Genomic DNA, 25,216 nt, shown 5'->3' with positions numbered 1-25,216 from the left:
TCATTTATCTGCACAGATGGAATTTGCTTAAAAAAGGCAAAATATCTTCTGTTCAGAATTAGAGGAAGACAGCTCCAGCTTATTCTTATTTGGATATACTGCATGGCCACCATATCTACCTACATGGCCAAAAGTATGTAAAAACCCCTTCAGATTTTTAGGTTCAGTTGGTTCCAGTGTATTGGTAATATTACATCATACAAAAACATTGTATATAATTGTGCTCTTCCAACCTTGTGGGAACAGTTTGGGGAAGACCCTCTTCTGTTCCAGCATGACTGTGCCCTGTTGAAAAAGCTAGTTTCAAAAGACATAGAGGAACTCAAGAGTCCTGTATAAAGCCCTGACCTCATCCCTACTAAATACCTTTGGGATGAATTAGAACAGTGGTCCTCAACCCTGGCCTACAGGGCCCACTAACAGGCCAGATTTGCAAGAAAACTGAAATACATCCCAGGTGATATCATTTGCTGCTCAGTGATTGCAGTACTCTAGTCTGCATCTCCCCAAGGTAATACTTAAAATCTGGCCTGTTAGAGGGCCCTGTAGGCCAGGGTTGAGGATCACTGAATTAGAACACCAACTGTGAGCCAGGTCTTTCTATCCAGCATCAGTACCTGACCTCACAAATTGGCACAAATTCCTACAGATGCACTCTACAAACTTGCTGAAAGTCTTTTTAGAAGATTGAAGGGTGTTATAGGAGGCAGCTCCATATTACGGGCCATGGGGGGAAACCTTTAATAATGGCCATGATTTTTGAAATGAGATGTCCAGCTACATAAAGACATGGTTTGACCAGTTTGGTGTGGAGGAACTTGAGAGTTCTGCACAGACCCCTGACTTCAACCCTACTGAACCCCTTTGGGAAGAATTGGAACACCAAATGTGAGCCAGGTCTTCTCATCTAGCATCAGTACCTGACCTCACAAATTGGCACAAATTTCCACAGATGCACTTTACAACCTTGCGGTAAGTCTTTTTAGAAGATTGGAGAGTGTTATAGGAGGCAACTCCATATTAATGGCCATAGGGGGAACCCCTTATTAATGACCATGGTTTTTGGAATGAGATATCCAGCTCCATAAAGACATGGTTTGACTAGTGGTGTGTCCTGCACAGAAACCCCTAACCTTATTCCTACTGAGCACCTTTGGGATGAATTGGAACACCAAAGGCAGGCCGGGTCTTCCCGGAAAAGTGGAGTCTGCAGTAGAGGGGCCAACTCCATAATATTGGCAAGGGTTTTAGAATAGGAAGTCCAACAAGCTCATATATGATGGCCAGGTGTCAATATCTAGTGTATTTTTGTAGGGCAGATCAAGCAGAGGCAGTAGATTTAAACAAATGTTGGTGGTTGTCTGGCCACCATATCTACCTATATGGCCAAAAGTATGTAAAAATCCCTTCAGATTTTTAGGTTCAGGTGTTTCCAGTGAAAGGTACTGGTAATACAACATCATACAAGCACATTGTAGAAAATTGTGCTCTACCAACCTTGTGGGAACAGTTTGGGGAAGACCGTTTTCTGTTCCACCGTGACTGTGTCCCTGTACACAACGTCAGCTCCATAAAGACGTGGTATGATGGGTTTGGTGTGGAAGAATCCAAGAGTCCTGCACAGAGCCCTGACCTCATCCCTACTGAACACCTTTGGGATGAATGTGAAGTCTGCTACAGAGAGGTCAACTCCATATTTTTGGCCATGGTTTTGGAATAGGATATTCAACAAGCTCATATAGGTGTGATGGTCAGGTGTCAGAATCTGGTGTATTTTTGTAAGCCACATCAAGCAGAGGCTTTTAAAGCACACCTACTGTATAATGAGAGAAAGAGAGAGGCTAACAATGCTAGTCTTCTGGCCCTCTCTGATTTCAATACATTCTGAGTCGCTGACCTGGAACAAGTAGCTTTTCACTTAAGGTCAGGCTTATCCTCCAGGCAAGTAGATACAGTTACAATGCCTTGAAAAAGTATGCACACCCCTTGGGATTTTCCACATTTTGTCATGTTACAGCCAAAAACGCAAATGTATTTTATTGGGATTTCATGTGATATAGACTGACACAAAGTGACACATAATTGGGAAGTGGAAGGAAAATGATAAATGGTTTTCCAATTTTTTTTACAAATAAATCTGTGGAAAGTGTGGCTGCATTTGTATTAACCCCCCACCCCCCCCCCCCCCCCTCCCGACAGAGTCAATACTTTGTAGGACCTTCTTTCTCTGCAATTACAGCTGCAAGTCTTTTTGGGGATGTCTCTACCAGCTTTGCACATCTAGAGAGGACATTTTTGCCCATTCTTCTTTAAAAAATATCTCAAGCTCTGTCAGATTGGATGGAGAGCGTCTGTGAACAGCAATTTTCAAGCCTTTCCACAGATTCTCAATGTGATTTAGGTCTGGACTGTGACTGGGCCATTCTAACACATGAATATGCTTTGATGTAAGCCATTCCATTGTAGCTCTGGCTGGATGTTTCGGGTCGTTGTCCTGCTGGAAGGTGAACCTCTGCCCCAGTCTCAAGTCTTTTGCAGACTCTAACAGGTTTTCTTCTAAGATTGCCCTGTATTTGGCTCCATCCATCTTCCTATCAACTCTGAGCAGCTTCCCTGTCCCTGCTGAAGAAAAGCATCCCGCAACATGATGCTGCCACCACCATGTTTCACAGTGGGCATGGTGTGTTCAGGGTGATGTGCAGTGTTAGTTTTCCCCCTTTTTTAGGCCAAAAAGTTCAATGTTGGTCTCATCTGAGCAGAGCTCCTTCTTCCACATGTTTGCTGTGTCCCCCACATGGCTTCTCCCAAACTGCAAACAGGACTTCTTATGGCTTTCCTTCAACAATGGCTTTCTTCTTCTCACTCTTCCATAAAGGGCAGATTTGTGGAGCGCACGACTAATAGTTGTCCTGTGGACAGATTCTCCCACCTGAGCTGTGGATCTCTGCAGCTCCTCCAGAGTTACCATGGGCCTCTTGGCTGCTTCTCTGATGAATGTTTTCCTTGCCCGGCCGGTCAGTTTAGGTGGACGGCCATGTCTTGGTAGGGTGGCAGTTGTCCCATACTCTTTCCATTTTCCCATGATGGATTGAACAGCGCTCCGTGAGATCTTCAAAGCTTGGGATATTTTTTTAGAACTTAACCCTGCTTTATACTTCTCCACAACTTTATCCCTGACCTGTCTGGTGTGTTCCTTAGCCTTCATGATGCTGTTTGGTCACTAAAGGCCCGTACACACGATACGAAAATGGGAAGGAAAATTTCGTCCGAAGAACGATCTGGCGATTTTCGGATTGTTAGTATAGTGCTTTCGACAGCCGATTACGAATTTTTGGACGACAAAAACTGGATGTGCAGGCTATAAAAATGTTATTGTACATCAACACAACGTCCGATTTTGGTTTAATAAGTACAATTTTTGTCCGAAAATAATCGTAAGAGCAAGACTAGGCATGCTCAGAAACATACAAAACAATTCAACACATGACATCACTTCTGAAGTTGAATTCTGTCATACGGGAATTTTCATATGAAAGTAACCTCTTCACAGCATGCAACAAAAAACGGACGACAGATCGTTCGATAATCTGATCGTGTGTACGAGGCTTAAGGTTCTCTAACAAACCTCTGAGGGCTTCACAGAACAACTGTATTAATACTGAGAATAAACTGCACACGGGTGAACTCTATTTACTAATAAGGTGACTTCTGAAGGCAATTGGTTCCACTAGATTGTATTAAGGGTATCAGAGTATAAGGAGGTGAATAGAAATGCATGCCACACTTTTCACAGATTTATTTGTAAGAAATGTTGAAAACCATTTACCGTATATACTCGAGTATAAGCTGACCCGAATATAAGCCGAGGCCCCTAATTTTACCACAAAAAAGTGGGAAAACTTATTGACTCAAGTATAAGCCTTGGGTGGGAAATGCAGCAGCTACTGGACCCAACTGGACCACCATGAGAGACAAAACAGGGGCTGCGGGAATGGTACAGGAGATGGCACAGGTCATGGTATAGGCATGGCACAGGTCATGGCACATGAGATGGTACAGGCATGGCACAGGAGATGGTACAGGCATTAAACAGGTCATGGTACAGGCATGGCACAGGTCATGGTATAGGCATGGCACAGGTCATGGTACAGGAGATGGTATAGGCATGGCACAGGTGATGGTATAGGCATGGCACAGGTGATGGTATAGGCATAGCACAGTAGGTATAGGCATGGCACAGTAGGTACAGGCATGGCACAGTAGGTACAGGCATAGCACAGTAGGTACAGGCATGGCACAGTAGGTACAGGCATGGCACAGGAGATGCAGTGCTGTGGGCATGGTACAGGAGAATGTCCTGTACCATGTCTGCAGCACTGCAGGAGGAAATGCAGGGGCTGCGGAGGGTCTCACTTACCTGTCGGTGAGGGGCCTTAGATTTAAGAATGGCGCCGCCCGGCGCCAACACGTCACCGTGCATGCGCCGCCGATGTTCGGGAAAGCCCGTACACGTTCGGCTATTCCCGGTGACATGTCGGTGCCGGGCAGCGCCATTTTTAAAAAGTAAGTGAGCCAGTGACTCGAGTATAAGCCGAGGGGGGCTTCTTCAGCATGAAAAAAACATGCTGAAAAACTCGGCTTATACTCGAGTATAAACAATATCATATTCCTTCCACTTCACAATTATGGCCACTTTGTGTCGGTCTATCACATAAAATCCCAATAAAATACATTTACGTTTTTGGTTGTAACATGAGAAAATGTGGAAAGGTTCAAGGGGTATGAATAATTTTTCAAGGCGCTGTACCTTTCAATTCATGTATATATTCCTTGAAAAGCTCATGATAATTTATTTTGTTCAAACAGAGTAATTAATAAGTCTTTAATTTATGTTGAACTGCTACATAGTAGCTGAAAGTTGAAAGTAGTCAGATTGCTTGCTCTGCAAATGATGGAGGGGAAGAGAAAGAAGTAAGGTGGGCTTTTAGAAGGGAAAGAACTCTGGTTCCCCTTATATTCGTTGTCTGGAAGGCAGGCAGGAGGCGGAGCAGTGGCACCAAGTCTGCAGAACTGTTGACTCCGGAAAGCACTAATACTATGCAGTTGTAAAGCCCAGCTGGTGTTAGTAATTATTACTATACAATTATTTTTTTGCATGTAAAATAGTTGCTGTATTGTGTTTCAGCTGTGTGTCAATCTGGAATTTCCCTTTAAATTCTCATTCAGATGATGCGGCCTGTAATTTGCGTACGGTCGTTTTTAAATTTGTGGTTGTATTTAACACCTTCCATGTCAGACACGCTGAACAATTCCTTGTTTTCTATACCCCTGATTATAATAACGCCGTTCCTCCGCCGCGCATTCTCTCCGCAGCTGTCTGAAACCAAAAGCTTTTTGTCTTCCAAGCGATGATGTGAAAAATTTGGATAAGAAAGCGATTTGAGGGAGGTGGAAGGGTGACAAAGCCTTGTCAGATCCTCCAGAGTACACCAAGATAAACTGTATTAGTAACGAGCCATCTGCTTCATTGTAACCAGCGGTAGCTGGGGGAATATGGCTTATTAATTATAATAACACTAATGGAGACCATATGGGGATTGGCGGCAGGCTGTGAGCTCCCTTTTCGATGGGAGATTGGTGACGACATGGAAATTATTAATTTAAAAGTCTTGTTTTTATACAGTGCTACAAAAAAAAACTCGACGTGCATTTTGATCGCAGGTACAAGGCTTTGCAGGCTCCTGTGAAAAAAGTTAAAATGCATTTTGTTTTCTAAAAGGTGGACTTAGCCTTTAAGTTGATGAATCTCTGAGGCTGATCATAGATGATGCAATTTTATTTCCTGCCAGCAGAAACCAATGATTTCTGCTGGCAGCTATAGCCTCCAGCAGTAATTGCATGCTGAATATTCTGATGGGAAGGGGAGTCCTCTGATGTGATGGAGGGACCTCAGATGTGATGGGAGGACCTCTGATGCAAAGGGTGTGACCTCCGATGTGATGAGAGGACATCTGATGTGATGGGAGGACCTCTGATGTGGTGGAAGGACCTTGAATGTGATGGGGGTGGGGCTTTGATGTGATGGGAGGGACCTCTGATGTGATGGGGGACTCTAATGTGATGGGAGGGCTCTGATGTGATGGTCAGACCTTTGATGTAATAGGGAGGACATCTGATGTGATGAGAGGAATCTCTGATGTGATGGGGGAAATCTCTTATGTGATAGGAGGGCTCTGATGTGATGGGGGGGGGGGGTTCTCTGATGTAATAGGGAGGACCTCTGATGTGATGGGAGGGTCCTCTGATGTGGTGGGAGGACCTCTAAAGTGATTGGGGGGGCTCTGATGTGATGGGGGGGACCTCTGATATGATAGGAGGACCTCTGATGTGATGGGAGGGACCTCTGATGTGATGGGGGAGACCTTTGATGTGATGAGGGGACCTCTGATGTGATGGGAGGTACCTCTGATGTGATGGGGAGGCTCTGATTTGAATCTGATGTGATGGGGGCACCTTTGATATGATGGTGGTGGGGGGAGGGGCTCTGATGTGATAAAGTACTTCTGATATGATGAGGGGACCTCTGATGTGATGGGGGGACCTCTCATGTGATGGGGCGACCTCTGATACGATGGTGGTGGTGGGGGGGGGCTCTGATGTGATGGAGGACCTCTGATGTAATGGGGGGACCTCTGACGTGATGGGGGAGGTCTCTGATGTGATGGGGGACCTCTGATGTGATGGAGGACCTCTGATGTGATGGGGGAGGTCTCTGATGTGATAGAGAACATCTGATGTAATGGGGGGGACCTCTGATATGATGGGGGGGACCTCTGACGTGATGAGATGGGGGACCTCTGATGTGATGGGAGGACCTCTGATGTGATGGAGGACCTCTGATGTGATGGGGGAGGTCTCTGATGTGATAGAGAACCACTGATGTAATGGGGGGACCTCTGACGTGATGGGGGAGGTCTCTGATGTGATGGAGGACCTCTGATGTAATGGGGGGACCTCTGACGTGATGGGGGAGGTCTCTGATGTGATGGGGGACCTCTGATGTGATGGAGGACCTCTGATGTGATGGGGGAGGTCTCTGATGTGATAGAGAACCTCTGATGTAATGGGGGGGACCTCTAATATGATGGTGGGGGGGCTCTGATGTGATGGGGGGGACCTCTGACGTGATGTGATGGAGGACCTCTGATGTGATGGGGGAGGTCTCTGATGTGATAGAGAACCACTGATGTAATGGGGGGGACCTCTGATATGATGGTGGGGGGGCTCTGATGTGATGGGGGGGACCTCTGACGTGATGAGATGGGGGACCTCTGATGTGATGGGGGGACCTCTGATGTGATGGGGGACCTCTGATGTGATAGAGAACCTCTGATGTGATGGGGGAGGTCTCTGATGTGATAGAGGACCTCTGATGTGATGGGGGGGACCTCTGATATGATGGTGGGGGGGCTCTGATGTCATGGGGGGGACCTCTGATGTGATGGAGGACCTCTGATGTGATGGGGGACCTCTGATGTGTTAGAGAACCTCTGATGTGATAGGGGAGGTCTCTGATGTGATGGGGGACCTCTGATGTGATGGGGGACCTCTGATGTGATGGAGGACCTCTGATGTGATGGAGGACCTCTGATGTGATGGGGGACCTCTGATGTGATGGAGGACCTCTGATGTGATGGAGGACCTCTGATGCGATGGGGGACCTCTGATGCGATGGGGGACCTCTGATGTGTTAGAGAACCTCTGATGTGATGGAGGACCTCTGATGTGATGGAGGACCTCTGATGCGATGGGGGAGGTCTCTGATGTGATGGGGGACCTCTGATGTGATGGAGGACCTCTGATGCGATGGGGGAGGTCTCTGATGTGATGGGGGACCTCTGATGTGATGGGGGGGGGGGAGCCTCTGATTTGGTGAGGGAGGTCTCTGATGTGATGGGGTGACCTCTGATGTGAAGAGCAGCTTCTGATATGAAGTTAAAGTGATTAAGGTGGTTGTGTGCATCGTCCCAGGCTCAAGTTTCCCATTCATAAATGACATTTACGTTTTTACATTTTACACTGGGGGAGGGGGCTTGAGGTATGTTGTTCTTCTCTGAAGATTCCTCTTTTATTTTTTCCATCAGAATGTACTCTGGTGTGTCTCATGTTCTACATTATATGATAATTCAGATGTAAAGCAGCCGAGGAAAAGGCAGAGATTGAATTTGGGATGCAATAAAAAATAAAGTGTTGAAGATGAAGAGTCCCATTCATGGTGAAGCACAATACGTCATGATTGGAGGTGTGAAGGGTCATTCATGGGGATGACGGCTGAATTATCTTCATATACATGCAGGAAACCTTCCATCTGATAACATTAAAGGGATTAATTTCATTTCACAATGACAAGAGCCCATTGTATGACATTGTCCTTCATTTCCTGCACGGCCATTCATGATTGTTGGTATTGTGGGTACTAATTGGGGCATCATCTTCATCAGCAATCCACAAAAATGGTAATTCACCAACCAGTGGATTTCCCTTTCTGGACAGAGCGGGCACATCGAACGTCAATGGTCCAGAATAGTGAATCTTATGGTGTAGATGCATAAGAGATTGCAATAAGTTTATTACAGCTTAGTGATGGGCGTAGAATGTGAACGGACGGCTCGCCCTTTGTAGCAATGAACGTTACGGCGTGTTGCGTAGGGTAACCTGTTCAAAATGAACGGGTGAGCGCATACCGCGGACCTGCGCCTATTTTAACAAAGCAGCACACTGCACTGCTTCATAGGCAAAGTGCATTGGGGTGCCAATCAGAATAGGTGCGCCATATGGCACCGTCGCAAGTAGCATGCGGTGCCTCGCGGTGTGGTAATGTGCATCAAACCGCGCTGATGTGAATGAGGCCTTAAAGCTGAACTATCATAATGACCCTGACAGCAGGCCAGGGTTCTCCTCTAATCTCTCTTCAGGGCCCATTCACACTTGTGTGACTTAGAACATGACAAATCGCAGCCCATTGTTTGCAATGGCACCCGCCAGTCACTATATAAAGGATCTGGGCACCTTTTAGTAGATTTAAATGTATAAAATCTCATATAAGTTAATTTTTAGTCCTTTTAAATCTGAAGCTTTCATTGAAATACAACCTGGTGATCCTGCCATGAAGACTATTGTTCTGGCACTTCCTGTTGTAAGATGATAACAGTGGCATCACTAGGGTTGGTGTCACCTAGTGTGGTAAAACATGGTGTTGTTCCCTCCCATTGGACTCTCTCCTGTCTAGCCTGCCACAGTGCCCTACAGGCCGCTGGGCAGGATAGTTTTCGGGCCAGCAGTCATGGTGTGCACCCCAAACTTGCCCCTGTAAATTATGCGGTTGGTGGGGGTGACACCATCACAGTCGGATATCACTTTCTACATGATGGTGTCACCCGGGTGTAGTCCGTACCCCCATAGCGACGTCACTGGATGACAACTGTGGCGCTAGGCAGGCTAGTTTCAAACTGGCAGCCCACAGTCCCAGGGCTCACCCCAAACCAGCCATGAAGACTTTTGTTCAGGCACTTCCTGTTGTAAGATGACAACAGTGGCATCACTAGGGTTGGTGTCACCTAGTGTGGTAAAATATGGTGTCCCCCCCCCCCCCCCATTGGGCTCTCTCCTATCTAGCATGCCACAGTGCCCTACAGGCCACTGGGCAGGCTAGTTTTGGGCCGGCAGTCACGGTGCGCACCCCAAACATGCCCCTGTAAATTATGCGGTCGGTAAGGGGTGACACCATCACAGTCGGATATCACTTTCTACTTGATGGTGTCACCCAGGTGCAGTCCGCACCCCCATAGCGACACCACTGGATGACAACTGTGGCGCTAGGCAGGCTAGTTTCAAACTGGCAGCCCACAGTCCCGGTGCTCACTTTCTACTTGATGGTGTCACCCCGGTGCAGTCAGCACCCCCATAGCGATGCCACTGGATGACAACTGTGGCGCTAGGCAGGCTAGTTTCAAACTGGCAGCCCACAGTCCCGGTGCTCACCCCAAACCAGCCATGAAGACTCTTGTTCAGGCACTTCCTGTTGTAAGATGATAACAGTGGCATCACTAGGGTTGGTGTCACCTAGTGTGGTAAAACATGGTGTTGTTCTCCCCCCCCCCTCATTGGGCTCTCTCCTATCTAGCCTGCCACAGTGCCCTACAGGTCACTGGGCAGGCTAGTCTCGGGCCGGCAGTCACGATGCGCACCACAAACTGGCCCCTGTAAATTCTGCAGGTGGTGGGGGTGACACCATCACAGTCGGATATCACTTACGACCTGATGGTGTCAACCAGGTGCAGTCCGCATCCCCATAGCGACGCCACTGAATGACAACTGTGGCGCTAGGTAGGCTAGTTTCAAACTGGCAGCCCACAGTCCCGGTGCTCAACGCAAACCAGCCGCTCAGTGGGTGGGCCTTGGCGCCAAGCAGCCGCATATTTGATTTTGTGCAAAAATTGTAATGTAAACATCCCTTGTAATAGGAATAAGCCATGACAGGTCCTCTTTATGGAGAGATGTGGGGTCTCTCCTCTAGGCAGAAAAGACTGAGAAAAAAAAAGGGAGAGAAAAAAAAAAAAAAAACAATCTCGACTTTTCCAGCCGAGTACACAGCAGTGTTTACAACTGGCGGGCCGGACGTGACATCATAACATTGTGCCCGGGCCTCCAAAGGTCATAGAGACTGCTGGAGACCATCTAGTCCTCAGTATTTTCTATGGTGAACTTCCACGGCCAGTGGATTCCTTCTTAATTGATGATTGTTCTTACGGTGCATGAAATCGTCGGCTGAAAAAGACTGAACGATACCTGCAGCTAAACCCATCATCCAGATACCCCCACTCAAAGTTCGGGATGTCATATGACGGCCTTGGGCGGGAAGTGGTTAACAAAATGCCAAATGGAAATCTCTGCAAATTTGTGGTAAAATTGCAGCAAAATTGCTGCAAAAATGCGCTACATGCTTTTCTGCAGCTTCTCCATTGAAGTCTATAGGACCAAAATAGCAAAAAAAAAAACAAAACACTGTTTTGCAATTTTAAAAAAGTCGCTGACCCTTTCCAAAAACGTAGCGGCTTAAAAAAGCCTAGATGTGAACGTGTCCCATAGAAAACCATGCTATGGTGGCCTTGGGCGGGAAGTGGTTAAAAAAATGTGAAACGCAAATCTCGGCAAAATTGTGATAAAATTGCTGCAAAAAAAACGCACCGTATGCTCTTCTGCAGCTTCTCCATTGAAGTCTATGGGACCAAAAAAGAAAAACACTGTTTTGCGTTTTTAAAAGTCCCTGACTCTTTCCAAACTTTCCAAAAACGCAGCGGCTGAAAAAAGCCTGGATGTGAACGTGTCTCATAAGAAACCATGTTATGACGCCTTGGGCGGGAAGTGGTTAAAAAAACGCAAAATGCAAATCTCTGCAAGATCGTGGTAAAATTGCAGCAAAATCGCGATAACTTTTGTGCAAACCAATCAAAATACGCTTATTGGGATTTTTTAAAACAAAAATATGTAGCAGAGTACAAATTGGCCTAAAATGTTAAAACATTTGGATTTCTAATTTTTTATTGGGAATGTTATATAGCAGAATGTAAAAAATATTGTTTTTTTTTTTTTTTTTTTTCAGAATTGTCGCTATTTTTTTGTTTATAGCGCAAAAAATAAAAATCGCAGAGGTGATCAAATACCACCAAAAGAAATCTCTATTTGTGGGGAAAATAAATAAAAATGACATAAATCTTTCCCCTAGTTTGTAGATGCGATAACTTTTGCGCAAACCAATCAAAATACACTTATTGGGATTTTTTTAAAACAAAAATATGTAGCAGAATACAAATTGGCCTAAAATTATGAAAAAAAATTGATTTATTTTTTATTTTTTGGGGGGAATGTTCTATAGCAGAATGTGAAAAATATTTTTTTTTTTTTTCAGAATTGTCGCTCTTTATAGCGCAAAAAATAAAAATCGCAGAGGTGATCAAATACCACCAAAAGAAATCTCTGTTTGTGGGGAAAATAAATAAAAAAAAGCATAAATCTTTCCCCTAGTTTGTAGATGCGATAACTTTTGCTCAAACCAATCAAAATACGCTTATTGCGATTTTTTTTTTTTTTACCAAAAATATGTAGCAGAAAACAAATTGACCTGAAATGATGAAAAAAATAGATTTTTAATTTTTTTTTTTTTATTGTGAATGTTATATAGCAGAATGTGAAAAATATATTTTTTTTCAGAATTTTCCGCTCATTTTTTGTTTATAGCGCAAAAAAATAAAAATCGCACAGGTGATCAAATACCACCAAAAGAAAGCTCTGTTTCTGGGGAAACGACCGCGCAATTGTCCATTAAAGTAACGCAGTGCCGAATCGCAAAAATTGATCTGGTCATTAAGGGGGGAAATCCTTCCGGTCCAGATGTGGTCAATGTGGCATGCAGAATTAAATCTGCCACAATGTATACAGATGCGAGTGGCGGCCATGTTATTTTGTTAGTGGGTGGTCGGAATGGGGGGGGGGGTGGAAAAAAACAAGCATCAACTGCCTGTTGTTACTCCCCCTGTGAACAGCTGTCCACTCTAATGCTGGCCATACACTAGCGGCGCCAAAAGATCGTTGGAAAATCTGTCATTTGGTCCGATTGCTCGTTTTTTCCTCCAGTTAATGGGCACAAATAGAAAATCAATTTTAACTTTTCAGAGCCGAAAATTTGAAGGAACAGTTTTGAAAATCCGCCGACCGAACGATAAACGAACGATAAATTGAAAGGTTAATGTGTTTCTCGGCCGACCTGTCTGCACCCGGTATATGTCACAAGCTGAACGAAAAATGGATTCATTTATGTCCATTGAAGGATTTATCGTTCGAAATTCGCTCATTACACGATGGCACGATCGTCCGCTCTCACGCCCAATTTTTCGTTTTTTGACAATGAGTTTGCCCGATATTTCGGCTACTGTCTGGCCAGCATAAATCCTAAAGTAAAAAAACGCAATGAAAACGCACATCGTCATGCATCACCCATGTATGTCAGCGCGCACAGGAAACGCACACTGACGCATCACAACGCACCTGCCAAAACGCAGCGCACATGTAAAGGTTTAAATGGGCCGGTAATCTTTGCAATGGATCTGCATGGAGGGTTCAGGGGCTGAGCGAGGTGTGAAGGACGCTCATTATGTAAAGTGACTGACAGCTCCTTTCATGTCTCCTCGCCATTGATGAATTGATGAAATCCCCCCCCCCCCCCCCTGGCTGAATGGTGATAGGTGGACAAGGATGACTGACCCCTCCCCCTGACTATAACACCTCCTCTCCTGACTACACCTCCCAACAAATGTGTCCTCACTAGTGACATGGCACCAGCACACACTCTGACTACCACACCAGTTTAGGGGGAAATCTGCTGGTTTGGGATTATTTTTGGAACGAACGAGCCGTTTTCTCGGTTGAGATGAAGGAGAAGCCCGTGGGGCCGGAGAGAGCGATGGGTCGGCTTTCAGGATGGAGGAGCTGGGATCACCTTTCCGTGATAGACGAGGTGCTGATGACAACCGACGACTTGAAGGTAAATATTTGCCTGGAGACGTGAGCCGGGGTTACGCCGGAGAATTTCACTAAAGGTGACCATACACTATACAATCTGTCGGATTGGGTGTAAAATGCAATGGACAAAGGCACCTATGCGATTATGTGACGTAAATCGCTAATAAGTTCCGCTTGTGTATCTTACTCCATAGGGAGCCATTTGTTCTAATCCCCATTCACGGCTTGCAGTTTTACTAGTCTGATTGAGCTAAACATCCTTTAGCCGCCGGTCACACCGATGCGATTTGACAGTTCCAAATCACATGACAAGTCGCACCCCATCATTGCCAATGGAATTGTGTGGAACTGTGACTTTGAAACAGGTACTTGCATTAATTTTTGCCGATTTTATTGCGACTTGTGTAGACTTCTGTTGTATGAAGTCACAAGCCACAGTGAAATCAGCAAATCGCAGTGATATTTGTCACAGCGGCAGCCACATGGTTGCCCAATTCTGCACTGACCCGCCAGCCAATCTTGACACACCGAAAATCTTACAGCTTCAGCTATAAGCCCCCGATCACACCGGTGCAACTTTGAAATCAGCGCAATTCACCGGTGTGAACGGGGGCTTTTAGCTAAAGCTTGGCTGGTGTGTCAAGGTTGGCTGGCGGGTCAGTGCAGAATTGGGCAACCATGTGGCCGCCGCCGGGACAAATACTAAGGTGGGAGGACGGGAGGGACGGCTGCCCTGGGCGCAATAGTTTACTGTAAGGACGGGGGCGTCTTCCTTCTGTTACAAGTCTGGGCAGTTTGGCATCTTTGCCCTGGGCACTGGATGACCTTGTCCCAGCACTGGCTATACACTATATAGCATTTCAAATTAAAATTAGTACAAAAATGTTAATTACATTCGATGACTTGACAAATGTTCTTCAAATTTACTTCAAAATGTTGTTGGCTTTTACCATTGGATTTTGTAACAAATTAATTTATTCATTCATTCGAGAAAAAATTGCTATCCTCCTCCAGCTAAGGGGGATCTGAAATTTCTAATCCTGTGTCATGAAAAATATCAATTTGTGTATTTTATTTATTTTAATTTATTTGGTGATAACCATAATGGGATGTTTGTGTCTTTGCAGTATGGACGGTTTTCCTGTAATATTTTTATTGAGTGTGGAAGTTGTAGGGGAGAAGTTTTAAGTTTGTTGCGTTTATATATATATATATAGTTTTTTTTTTGTATCTGTTTCTGTATTTGTTTTTTCATTTCATTGATTTAGTGATGAACATTGTGGGATGTTTGTGTCTTTGTAGTATGGATGGCTTTCCTGTAATACTTTTATTAGCTGTGGATGTTGTAGGGGAAACGTTTCAGTTTGTTGTGTTTTGTATATTGTTGATGTTTATTTTGTATTTGTTTCTGTATTTGTTCATTCATTTCATTGATTAGGTAATGAACGTTATGGGATGTTTGTGTCTTTGTAGTGTGGACGGTTTTCCTGAAATACTTTTATGGGTATGGATGTTGTAGAGTGGGAAATGTTTCAGTTTGTGGTGTTTTGTATATTGTTGATGTGTATTTAGTATTTGTTTATTCATTGAATTTATTTGGTGATGAACATTGCCTGATGTTTGTGTCTTTGTAGTATGGACGGTTTTCCTGTAATACTTTCATTGGGAGTAGATGTTGAATAGAGAGAAATGTTTCACTCTGTTGTGTTTTGTATATTATTGATGTGTATGTTGTTTTTGCTTCTATACTTTTTTTATTCATTGAATTTATTTGGTGATGAACATTGCCTGATGTTTGTGTCTTTGCAGTATGGACCGTTTTCCTGTAATACTTTTTTGGTTGTAGATGTTGTAGAGGGAAATGTTTCAGCCTGTTGTGTTTTGTATATTATTAATTTTGTATATTATTGATGTGTATGTTGTATTTGCTTCTATGTTTTTTTATTCATTGAATTTATTTGGAGATGAACATTATGGGATGTTTGTGTCTTTGCAGTATGGACAGTTTTCCTGTAATACTTTTATTGGGTATGGATGTTGTAGAGTGGGAAATGTTTCAGTTTGTGGTGTTTTGTATATTGTTGATGTGTATTTAGTATTTGTTTCTGTATTTGTTTTATTCATTTGATAGATTTGATGATGAACTTTGCCGGATGTTTGTGTCTTTGTAGTGTGGACGGTTTTCCTGTAATACTTTTATTTTTGTGTAGTGTTGTAGAGGCAAATGTTTCAGCCTGTTGTGTTTTGTATATTATTGATGTGTATGTTGTATTTGCTTCTATACTTTTTTTATTCATTGAATTTATTTAGTGATGAACATTGCGGAATGTTTGTGTCTTTGCAGTATGGACAGTTTTCCTGTAATACTTTTTTGGTTGTAGATGTTGTAGAGGGAAATGTTTCCGTCTGTTGTGTTTTGTATATTATTGATGTGTATGGTTTTGTATATTATTCATTTTGTATATTATTGATGTGTATGTTGTATTTGCTTCTATATTTTTTTATTCATTGAATTTATTTGGAGATGAACATTATGGGATGTTTGTGTCTTTGCAGTATTGACAGTTTTCCTGTAATACTTTTATTGGGTGTGGATGTTGTAGAGTGGGAAATGTTTCCGTTTGTGGTGTTTTGTATATTGTTGATGTGTATTTAGTATTTGTTTCTGTATTTGTTTTATTCATTTGATTGATTTGATGATGACGAACTTTGCGGATGCTTGTGTCTTTGTAGTGTGGACGGTTTTACTGTAATACTTTCATTGGGTATGGATGTTATAGAGGCAAATGTTTCAGCCTGTTGTGTTTTGTATATTATTGATGTGTATGTTGTATTTGCTTCTATATTTTTTTTTTATTCATTGAATTTATTGGGTGATGAACATTGTGGAATGTTTGTGTCTTTGCAGTATGGATGGTTTTCCTGTAATACTTTTTTGGGTGGATGTTGTAGAGGGAAATGTTTCAGCCTGTTGTGTTTTGTATATTATTCATTTTGTATATTATTGATGCGTATGTTGTATTTGCTTCTATATTTTTTTTATTCATTGAATTTATTGGGTGATGAACATTGCCTGATGTTTGTGTCTTTGCAGTATGGACGGTTTTCCTGTAATAATTTTTTTTGGGTGTGGACATTGTAGAGGGAAATGTTTCAGTTTGTTGCGTTTTGTATATTATATATATGTGTATTTTGTATTTATTTCTGTTTTTGTCTATTCATTTCATTGATTTGGTGATGAACTTTGCAGGATGTTTGTTTCTTTGTAGTACGGACAGAGTCCTGTAAGGCCTCATGTACACGGGACGTTTGAAAAACCTCTCCTTAAATCTGGACCTTGACAGCTAGTAATCGACGGTTAAAAATGTCAGTTTTGCAGCATTTATGCGCATTTAGCAGTGTTTGCATTTGGAAGCGTTTTTACATTGTAAAACGGTATAAATGTATGCCCATTAAGAACACCAATTAACGAAACGCTTATAATTGTGAGTTACCGCGTTTAGCCGCGTTTACACGCTGTTGCAAGCATTTGGCATTTCAAATACCAATAAACTTCCGTCTGAACCGCTGTTTTGCTTTAAAAAAATGGCAATAAACCCAACTGCCTCTAATTGACTTTAAACGTCTCAGTGCACATGGACAGATAAGATAACGTAAAGGAGAATTCAGGGACTGCTGGAAAAAAAAATGCCCAACTGCTGCTAAACGTCCATTTATCAGCAGCAGTGTACATGAGGCCTTAAGCCTCGTACACACGCACTGATTGTTGGCCGTGAATTTTCGGCCGCCGCCCGATCAGCCGATTATCGGCTTGTTAGTATGATGCTTCCGACAACCTACTGCGACTTTTCTGCTGAAAAAAATCTGGTCTGCGTGCTATTAAATTTTTATTGGCCGTCAACAGAACAGCCGATTGTTCGTCAGTCAGTACAGATTTCGGCAGACAAAAATCAGATGAGCAAGACTGGGCATGCTCAGAGAAGAAAAAACACACGGAAAGTAAACCAGCACATGACATCACTTCTGCAGTTGGTTGTTGTTGGCCGACAAAATTCGTGTGCAGTCTAGAGCACATTTCAACCAACACAACAACACTGGACAAAAGACGGCCGATCGGTCGGCCAACAATTGGTGCGTGTGTACGAGACATAAGTCTCGGTTCACACACATGCGATGTGGGAACCCTGCGAATCCACTGCGGATTCCCGCATCGCATTCAACTTGCAGGCAGTTCACACTGCCATATGTGAATCGCTGGGGGTGTCAATACAAAATTAACGACACCCCCCAGATCAGTTTGCATATCGCATCACGAACAGTCAGTTTGGACATGAATCAGATTGCACAAGTGTGAACACCCATGCAATCCGATTCTGGTGCGGAACCAAAAAAGGGTCCTGTGCAAATTGTGTCTGAATCCGATGCAAATTCAGCCATGCAATCTGTATGGCTGAATTTGCATCGCGCAGACATCGCATGTGATTTGCAGAGCAGTGCGCTCCGAATCACATCCAATGTCTGACATTGCATATATGGGAACCGGGACTAAGGCTCCATTCACACCTGGGCGTTTTTGAGTGTTTTTCAGCTCCAAAAACGCTCAAAAAAAACGTTCCAAAATGCCCAACAAGTAAAACCCCATTCATTTAAATGGCCCCTGTTCACATCTGAGCATTTTGCAAAACGCCTGTAGCTGAAAAAAGTACATGAGCTTCTTTTTGGGCTGATTACCAGCGTTTTTGATAGATGTCAATGCCTGCCTGCAAAAATGCCTGAAAATCGCTGTAAAATCGCGGTAAAACGCTACGCTCAAGTGTGAATGCAGCCTAGTTTTATTGGGTGTGGATGTTGTAGAGGGAAATGTTTCAGGTTGACGCGTTTGTATATTATTGATGTTTATTTTTGTATTTGATTTTGTAGTTTGTTGTATTTTGTATTTATTGTGATATCTCTGAATAGAATAGGACTGCTGTATATTGAATTAGAAGGATCCCTGTAGGCTACAGTCTGGTACTCTACTTGTCTTTTATGTATTCGCAGTGCAGAGAACAATGGCTGACCATAAACACCGGTTGGGTAGGTGGGTGTTATCCAACCACATTGTTTGTTCAGTTATTAGTTTGTGAACATGTCCAGTCAAATCGCCAGAAGTGCTCTTGTGTAACTTAAACTTCTATGTTGTGGTGATGTGTGTTACTCCGAGCATTACCATACTGCAAGTCTCATGTGTTGTGCAATGTACCAAGGTGACTTACCTGCATTGTAGCGTGTTGCAATGTGTGGTAGTGCATTGCATTACTAATAAGAAAAGCCTTGTGTGCAGTTATAGGCCCCTTTCACACAGGCGGACCGTTCAGATCCGCCTGTCAGTTTTTTTGGCGGATCTGAACGGTCCCTCCATGCATCTCTATGGGGGATCGGCTGACAGTGGAGACATGTCCGCTGACATCCGATCCAATCCGTCAAATCTGGACGGATGGAAACCCTATTTTCCATCCGTCGATCGGATCGGATGGGATCGGATGAGAACGGACCGACAGTCCGTTCCCATCCGATTTTCCCCCATAGAGATGCACGGGGAACTGACAGCTGTGTCTCCACACACAGCGCGGAGACACAGTTGTCATCCTCCTGCTCAGCGGGGGATCGGCGGCTCGATCCCCCGCTGAGATAAACGGAATCCATCCGACGGACGGATAGTGTGAAAGGAGCCTTAGGCGCACTAGCTTGGGTTGGCAGCCCATTCATCTTGCTTCAATACAATGCACATTGATGTGCAACATAACACGTTACCAAACTACGTTGAAGAAAATAAGGCCTTAAGCCCCGTACACACGGGCCGAATATCGGCCAGTATCAGCCAAGTTAACCAGAAACTGGGTGACATTCAGCCCGTGTGTACGGCAGCCTGACCAACAGAATCTATCCGAATGTACAGCTTTTGTCAAAGGGTGACATGACTGATTGCTGTCCGTGTCCCCGTTCTCTATTTGTTCTGGAGGCCACAGTCACTGAAAGACTGAAAGTGATGGGAAATTCCCGGAATTTGAGTTGTGACCTGAAAGGAATCCGGGGGGAAATAATCAACGGGGATGCCTGTTCCAGTGACAGCTAAGAGAGGATTTCTTTTGATTGTTGTTGGAGGAAGAGAGAGAATCCAGGAGAGAATGTAAAGGTAAATCCCCCCAATCCCCTTGTCCAGGGTATCTGCTCTCGCTCATCCATTACATTAAAGTATCTCCAAAGCCAAAACTTTTCTCTCCCGTTGTGTCTGTAGGAGATAATGTAAGGGTAATTCTCCCAATAGGACACAAACAAACTGTGATAACCATTTCCTTCTCCATCCCAAAAACAAAATTGGCTTCTGATATACTTTGTAATTAGTCATTATGGGCAAATCCAGTCCGGAGGTGACAGTGCATGGTATTGGATGGATTCTCATGACCTCCTACTGATAGATTCGATCAGGGTTTCTCAACCAGGGTTCCTCCTGAGGTTGCTAGGGGTTCCTTGAGCAATTTCTGCCTCTCAGATAAGTTCCCAATGACACCATTATTCGTTTTAGCTATCTGTAAGGGGGTAATACTTCCCAATGATAAGAGTAAGGAGCATTCTTCCCACTGACTGTCACACTAATGTATCAGGAGTTGTAGATTTTTAATTTCTGAGACCAGAAATTTATTTCTATGTTGAAAAGATTGAGAAAGGCTGGATTAGATACTGCATAAGACCAGCGTTAGGACAAGCCTGGACAACCACTAAAGAGGAAGTCAAAGCCCCACCTGCACTAGTCTACCAGCTGGACCATGGCAATACAGCCAGCAATCCCGTACTGAGCCTAAGCCCCAAAAGTTCAAAAGGTGGATCTAGGCACCTGCCAAGGGAGGAGGGCCGCCTGTACTTCTTTACTTCTGGAACCAATCCTCCTCTGGCTCCCCCTGCAGTGCTTTTGGCTTCTCCTCTTCTCCCTCCCTCTGGGATAGGTACAGTATCTGCCCCCCCCCCCCCCCACCCTGCAGAACTTCCCTCCACTCCATGTGCTGAAGATCAGTCAGCATTTGGGTTGTTCTCCAGGGGCATTGATAATTTCTGTAAATAGTGGCCGTGATTATTTCGGGGGTGGAGGGGTGCTTTGTCAGGTAGGCTGTAAAGGTCCCCATGACTTCTAACAGCAGCCCTGTGCTGGACCACCCCACCTGCTGCTTTAAGAGGGCATTGAATCCTAGGAGCTGTGTCTGCGTTGGCTGTTTTGCCATGCTCAAGAAAAAGCATCTCAGTAGGTGTGAATCCTAAACCCTTGACATTAGAAGCCCTCACGTACAATGCCCCATGCTGTGAGAACATTAGTTTGCATTGCAAAGAACTAGGAATGTGCACCTGTGCATGGTCCTAGTTTCAATATCCCTCTATAAAACTGCCAACTTGGCCATAGTTTTATAATCGAGTTACCTGACGCTGCTAAATTTGGTCAGGATACCTAGACATAAGAGTTGTGCAAAAATAGCATGCACAACCCAATGCAGAAGGAACAATTGTCCGAATCATCCAGCTTAGCGTGTTCTATTTCCAGTAAAACAGAAGATTACATTTGATTGGTTGATCCAATTAACAGCGCTTCCAGAGTTTTGCACTAATGCCAATTGCAGCGCAGTGTAAAGGTGTGTCTGTGAATTTCCTGCATAATAAAAATAGTGTCCGCCATTATTAGTCAGCAAATACCCAATACCACCAATCAGCTGGCTCATTGTAAATGCCTTGGATGTGGATTTGAATGCTCCTCCTTGTTTGTGTTTCCAGCTGGTTTATTTTTACCGGTAAATGTGTAGAAGGGGCTGTAAATTGTCTAGCTTGGGTTAGACTGTTTGTTTTAGCTAACTGAGGCTGAAAGGCGAGTGTTTGTGTTTATTTGATGGCTGCCTGTCATCCCAGAAGTGTGAAGCTCCTTGGAATGTTGGGAGGTTTTGCAGAATTTGGTCACCTGCTTGTTGTGGGTTCAGCACGGCTGGTCAGTCAGTTCATTTTCTACAACAGCCATTCTCAACCATTTTACCCCAAAGGAACCCCTGAAATAATTATCAGGTCTCAAAAAACTCCTACTAAGATCAGTCTATTGGTGGTCATTTGGACAATGCCCTTTACATTGGTGGTGGTCATCAGGAAAATGCCCCTTACATTGGTGGTGGTTATTAGGAAAATGCCCCTTACATTGGTGGTGATCATTGTGAAAATGCCCCTTACATTGTTGGTGGTTATTGGGAAAATGAGCCATACATTGGTGGTAATCATTGTGAAAATGTCCCTTATATTGGGGGTGGCCATTGCGAAAATGCCCCATACATTGGTGGTGGACATTGTGAAAATGCTCCTTACATTGGTGGCGGTCATTGTGAAAATGTCCCTTATATTGGGGGTGGCCATTGCGAAAATGCCCCACACATTGGTGGTGATCATTATGTAAATGCTCCTTACATTGGTGGTGATCATTGTGAAAATGCCCCTTACATTGTTGGTGGTTATTGGGAAAATGCCCCACACATTGGTGGTGATCATTGTGAAAATGCTCCTTACATTGGTGGTGGTCATTGTGAAAATGCCCCATACATTGGTTGTGGACATTGTAAAAATGCCCCACACATTGGTGGTGGTCCTTGTGAAAATGCCCCATACATTAGTGGTGGTCCTTGTGAAAATGCTCCTTACATTGAATTTTATTTTATATATATATATATATATATAGCATTGCATCCAGTGGGGTGTTAGTATTGCATTCAGTAGGGCAGTGATGGCGAACCTTTGCACTCCAGATGTTTTGGAACTACATTTTTCATTATGCTGAGGCACTCTACAGTGTAGTTGAGCATCATGGGAAATGTAGTTATAAAACATCTGGGGTGCCAAGGTTCGCCATCACCGCAGTAGGGTGCTAGTATTGCATCCAGTGGGGTGTTAGCATTGCTTACAGTGGGGTGTTAGTATTGCACCCTGTAGGGTGTTAGCATTGCATCCAGTAGGGTGTCAGTATTGCATCCCGTAGGGTGTCAGTATTGCATCCAGTAGGGTGTCAGTATTGCATCCAGTAGGGTGTTAGTATTGCATCCAGTAGGGTGTTAGTATTGCATCCAGTAGGGTGTTAGTATTGCATCCAGTAGGGTATTAGTATTGCATTTAGAAGGGTGTTAGTATTGCATCCAGACCAGTAGAGTGTTAGTATTGCATCCAGTTGAGTGTTGGTATTGCATCCAGTAGGGTGTTGGTATTGCATCCAGTGGGGTTTTAGTATTGCATTCAGTGGGGTGTTAGTATTGCATCCAGTAGGGTGTTAGTATTGCATTTAGTAGGGTGTTAGTATTGCACCCAGACCATTACAGTGTTAGTATTGCATCCCATAGGGTGTCAGTATTGCATCCCGTAGGGTGCCAGTATTGCATCCAGTAGGGTGTTAGTATTGCATCCAGACCAGTAGAGTGTTAGTATTGCATCCAGTTGAGTGTTGGTATTGCATCCAGTAGGGTGTTAGTATTGCATCCAGTAGGGTGTTAGTTTTGCATCCAGACCAGTAGAGTGTTAGTATTGCATCCAGTTGAGTGTTGGTTTTGCATTCAGTAGAGTGCTAGTATTGCATCCAGTAGGGTGTTAGTATTATATCCAATGGGGTGTTAGTATTTTATGCAGTAGGGTGTTAGCATTGCATCCAGTAGGGTGTTGGCATTGCATCCAATGGGGTGTTAGTAATGCATTCAGTAGGGTGTTAGTATCACATCCAGTGGGGTGTTAGCATTGCATCCAGTAGGGTGTTAGCATTGCATCCAGTAGGGTGTTAGCATTGCATCCAGTTGGGTGTTAGTATTGCATTTAGTGGGGTGTTAGTATTGCATCCAGTAGGGTGTTAGTATTGCATCCAGTAGGGTGTTAGTATTTCATCCAGTGGGGTGTTACTATTGCATCCAGTGGTGTGTTAGTATTGCATCCAGTAGGGTGTTGGTATTGCATCCAGTAGGGTATTAGTATTGCATCCAGTGGGGTGTTAGTATTGCATCCAGTGGGGTGTTAGTATTGCATCCAGTAGGGTGTCAGTATTGCATCCAGTAGGGTGTTAGTATTGCATCCAGTGGGGTGTTAATGCATCCAGTAGGGTGTTGGTATAGCATCCAGTGGGGTGTTAGTATTGCATCCAGTGGGGTGTTAATGCATCCAGTAGGGTGTTGGTATTGCATCCAGTGGGTTGTTAGTATTGCATCCAGTGGGGTGTTAATGCATCCAGTAGGGTGTTAGTATTGCATCCAGTGGGGTGTTAGTATTGCATCCAGTAGGGTGTTGGTATTGCATCCAGTAGGGTATTAGTATTGCATCCAGTGGGGTGTTAGTATTGCATCCAGTGGGGTGTTAGTATTGCATCCAGTAGGGTGTCAGTATTGCATCCAGTAGGGTGTTAGTATTGCATCCAGTGGGGTGTTAATGCATCCAGTAGGGTGTTGGTATAGCATCCAGTGGGGTGTTAGTATTGCATCCAGTGGGGTGTTAATGCATCCAGTAGGGTGTTGGTATTGCATCCAGTGGGTTGTTAGTATTGCATCCAGTGGGGTGTTAATGCATCCAGTAGGGTGTTAGTATTGCATCCAGTGGGGTGTTAGTATTGCATCCAGTGGGGTGTTAGTATTGCATCCAGTGGGGTGTTAGTATTACATCCAGTAGGGTGTTAGTATTGCATCCAGTAGGGTGTTAGTATTGCATCCAGTGGGGTGTCAGTATTGCATCCAGTGGGGTGTTAGTATTGCATCCAGTAGGGTTTTAGTATTTCATCCAGTAGGGTGTTAGTATTTCATCCAGTAGGATGTTAGTATTTCATCCAGGAGGGTGTTAGCATTGCATCCAATGGGGTGTTAGTAATGCATTCAGTAGGGTGTTAGTATTTCATCCAATGGGGTCTTAGTATTTCATCCAGTGGGGTGTTAGTATTGCATCCAGTAGGGTGTTAGCATTGAATCCAGTGGGGTGTTAGGGTTGCATCCAATGGGGTGTTAGTATTGCATAAGCTGGTGTCTGGTTGCTATGAGTAACACAGACCCCCCCCCCCCTTTGCTGCGATTAGCGGCGTCGCTCAGAGCCCAGGAAGGGGTTAAGCAGAACGCCAGTCACACTCATTAGCAGACAGTGAAAGGCTTCTTCCTATGAATGTGGAATACATTGCAGAACAGCAGCTGCAGCGCTCCACTCCCCACCCCATCCATGCAAATCCACCCTGCCGGCTCTTCTTAAAGAGACAGAGTCAAATCAGAGAGAGCGAAATAAAGGAGAAGACAGGAATGCGATCGCCATGACATCACTAATACCCGTGTCAGCTATGCAATCTGCTTTATTGACTATTGACTTTCTGCGGAGTGTTGACACAAGAGTTTGGTGTTTGCGTATCTGCCGCTCAGCCTGGGCGTAAAGGATGTGATATTAATTGTTGGGGCGACGGTGCAGGCAGATTCTTTGGAGGGCTGGCAGTGCCGCATGCTGCAGGCTCTTCATGACACTTAATGCTATTTCTGCCATTCCTGGGACGGCGGAGGTGAGTGCGTTCCCTACACTCCTTTGTGGTACCCAGCACCCATATACCATCCATCAGTGGGTTGGCTCCTCTTATTGCTTTTAT

General features: G+C 44.2%; 1 protein-coding gene across 4 annotated transcripts in view; it reads left to right on the top strand.

Annotated features, from left to right (window-relative positions):
* Positions 1-25,216, top strand: part of PLEKHG5 (pleckstrin homology and RhoGEF domain containing G5) — a gene marked incomplete at its 3' end in the record, with an annotated part of 419,430 nt that overhangs the window by 359,010 nt on the left and 35,204 nt on the right. Inside the window, exon 1 of one of the 4 annotated variants that reach the window (XM_082273295.1) lies at positions 13,479-13,600. The exons of 2 other annotated variants lie outside the window; for them this stretch is intronic. In XM_082273295.1, coding sequence (XP_082129421.1) covers positions 13,487-13,600 — 114 coding nt within the window. In that variant the 5' untranslated portion in view covers positions 13,479-13,486. Of the gene's footprint in view, positions 1-13,478; positions 13,601-24,808; positions 25,133-25,216 lie in introns of those variants that run through there. One more of the 4 variants, XM_082273296.1, reaches the window with a different exon arrangement.

This window comes from Pelophylax lessonae (assembly GCF_965119305.1).
Source record: "Pelophylax lessonae genome assembly, chromosome: 12".
Taxonomy (NCBI): Eukaryota; Metazoa; Chordata; class Amphibia; order Anura; family Ranidae; genus Pelophylax; species Pelophylax lessonae.
This window is presented reverse-complemented; position numbering and strand designations above follow the sequence as displayed.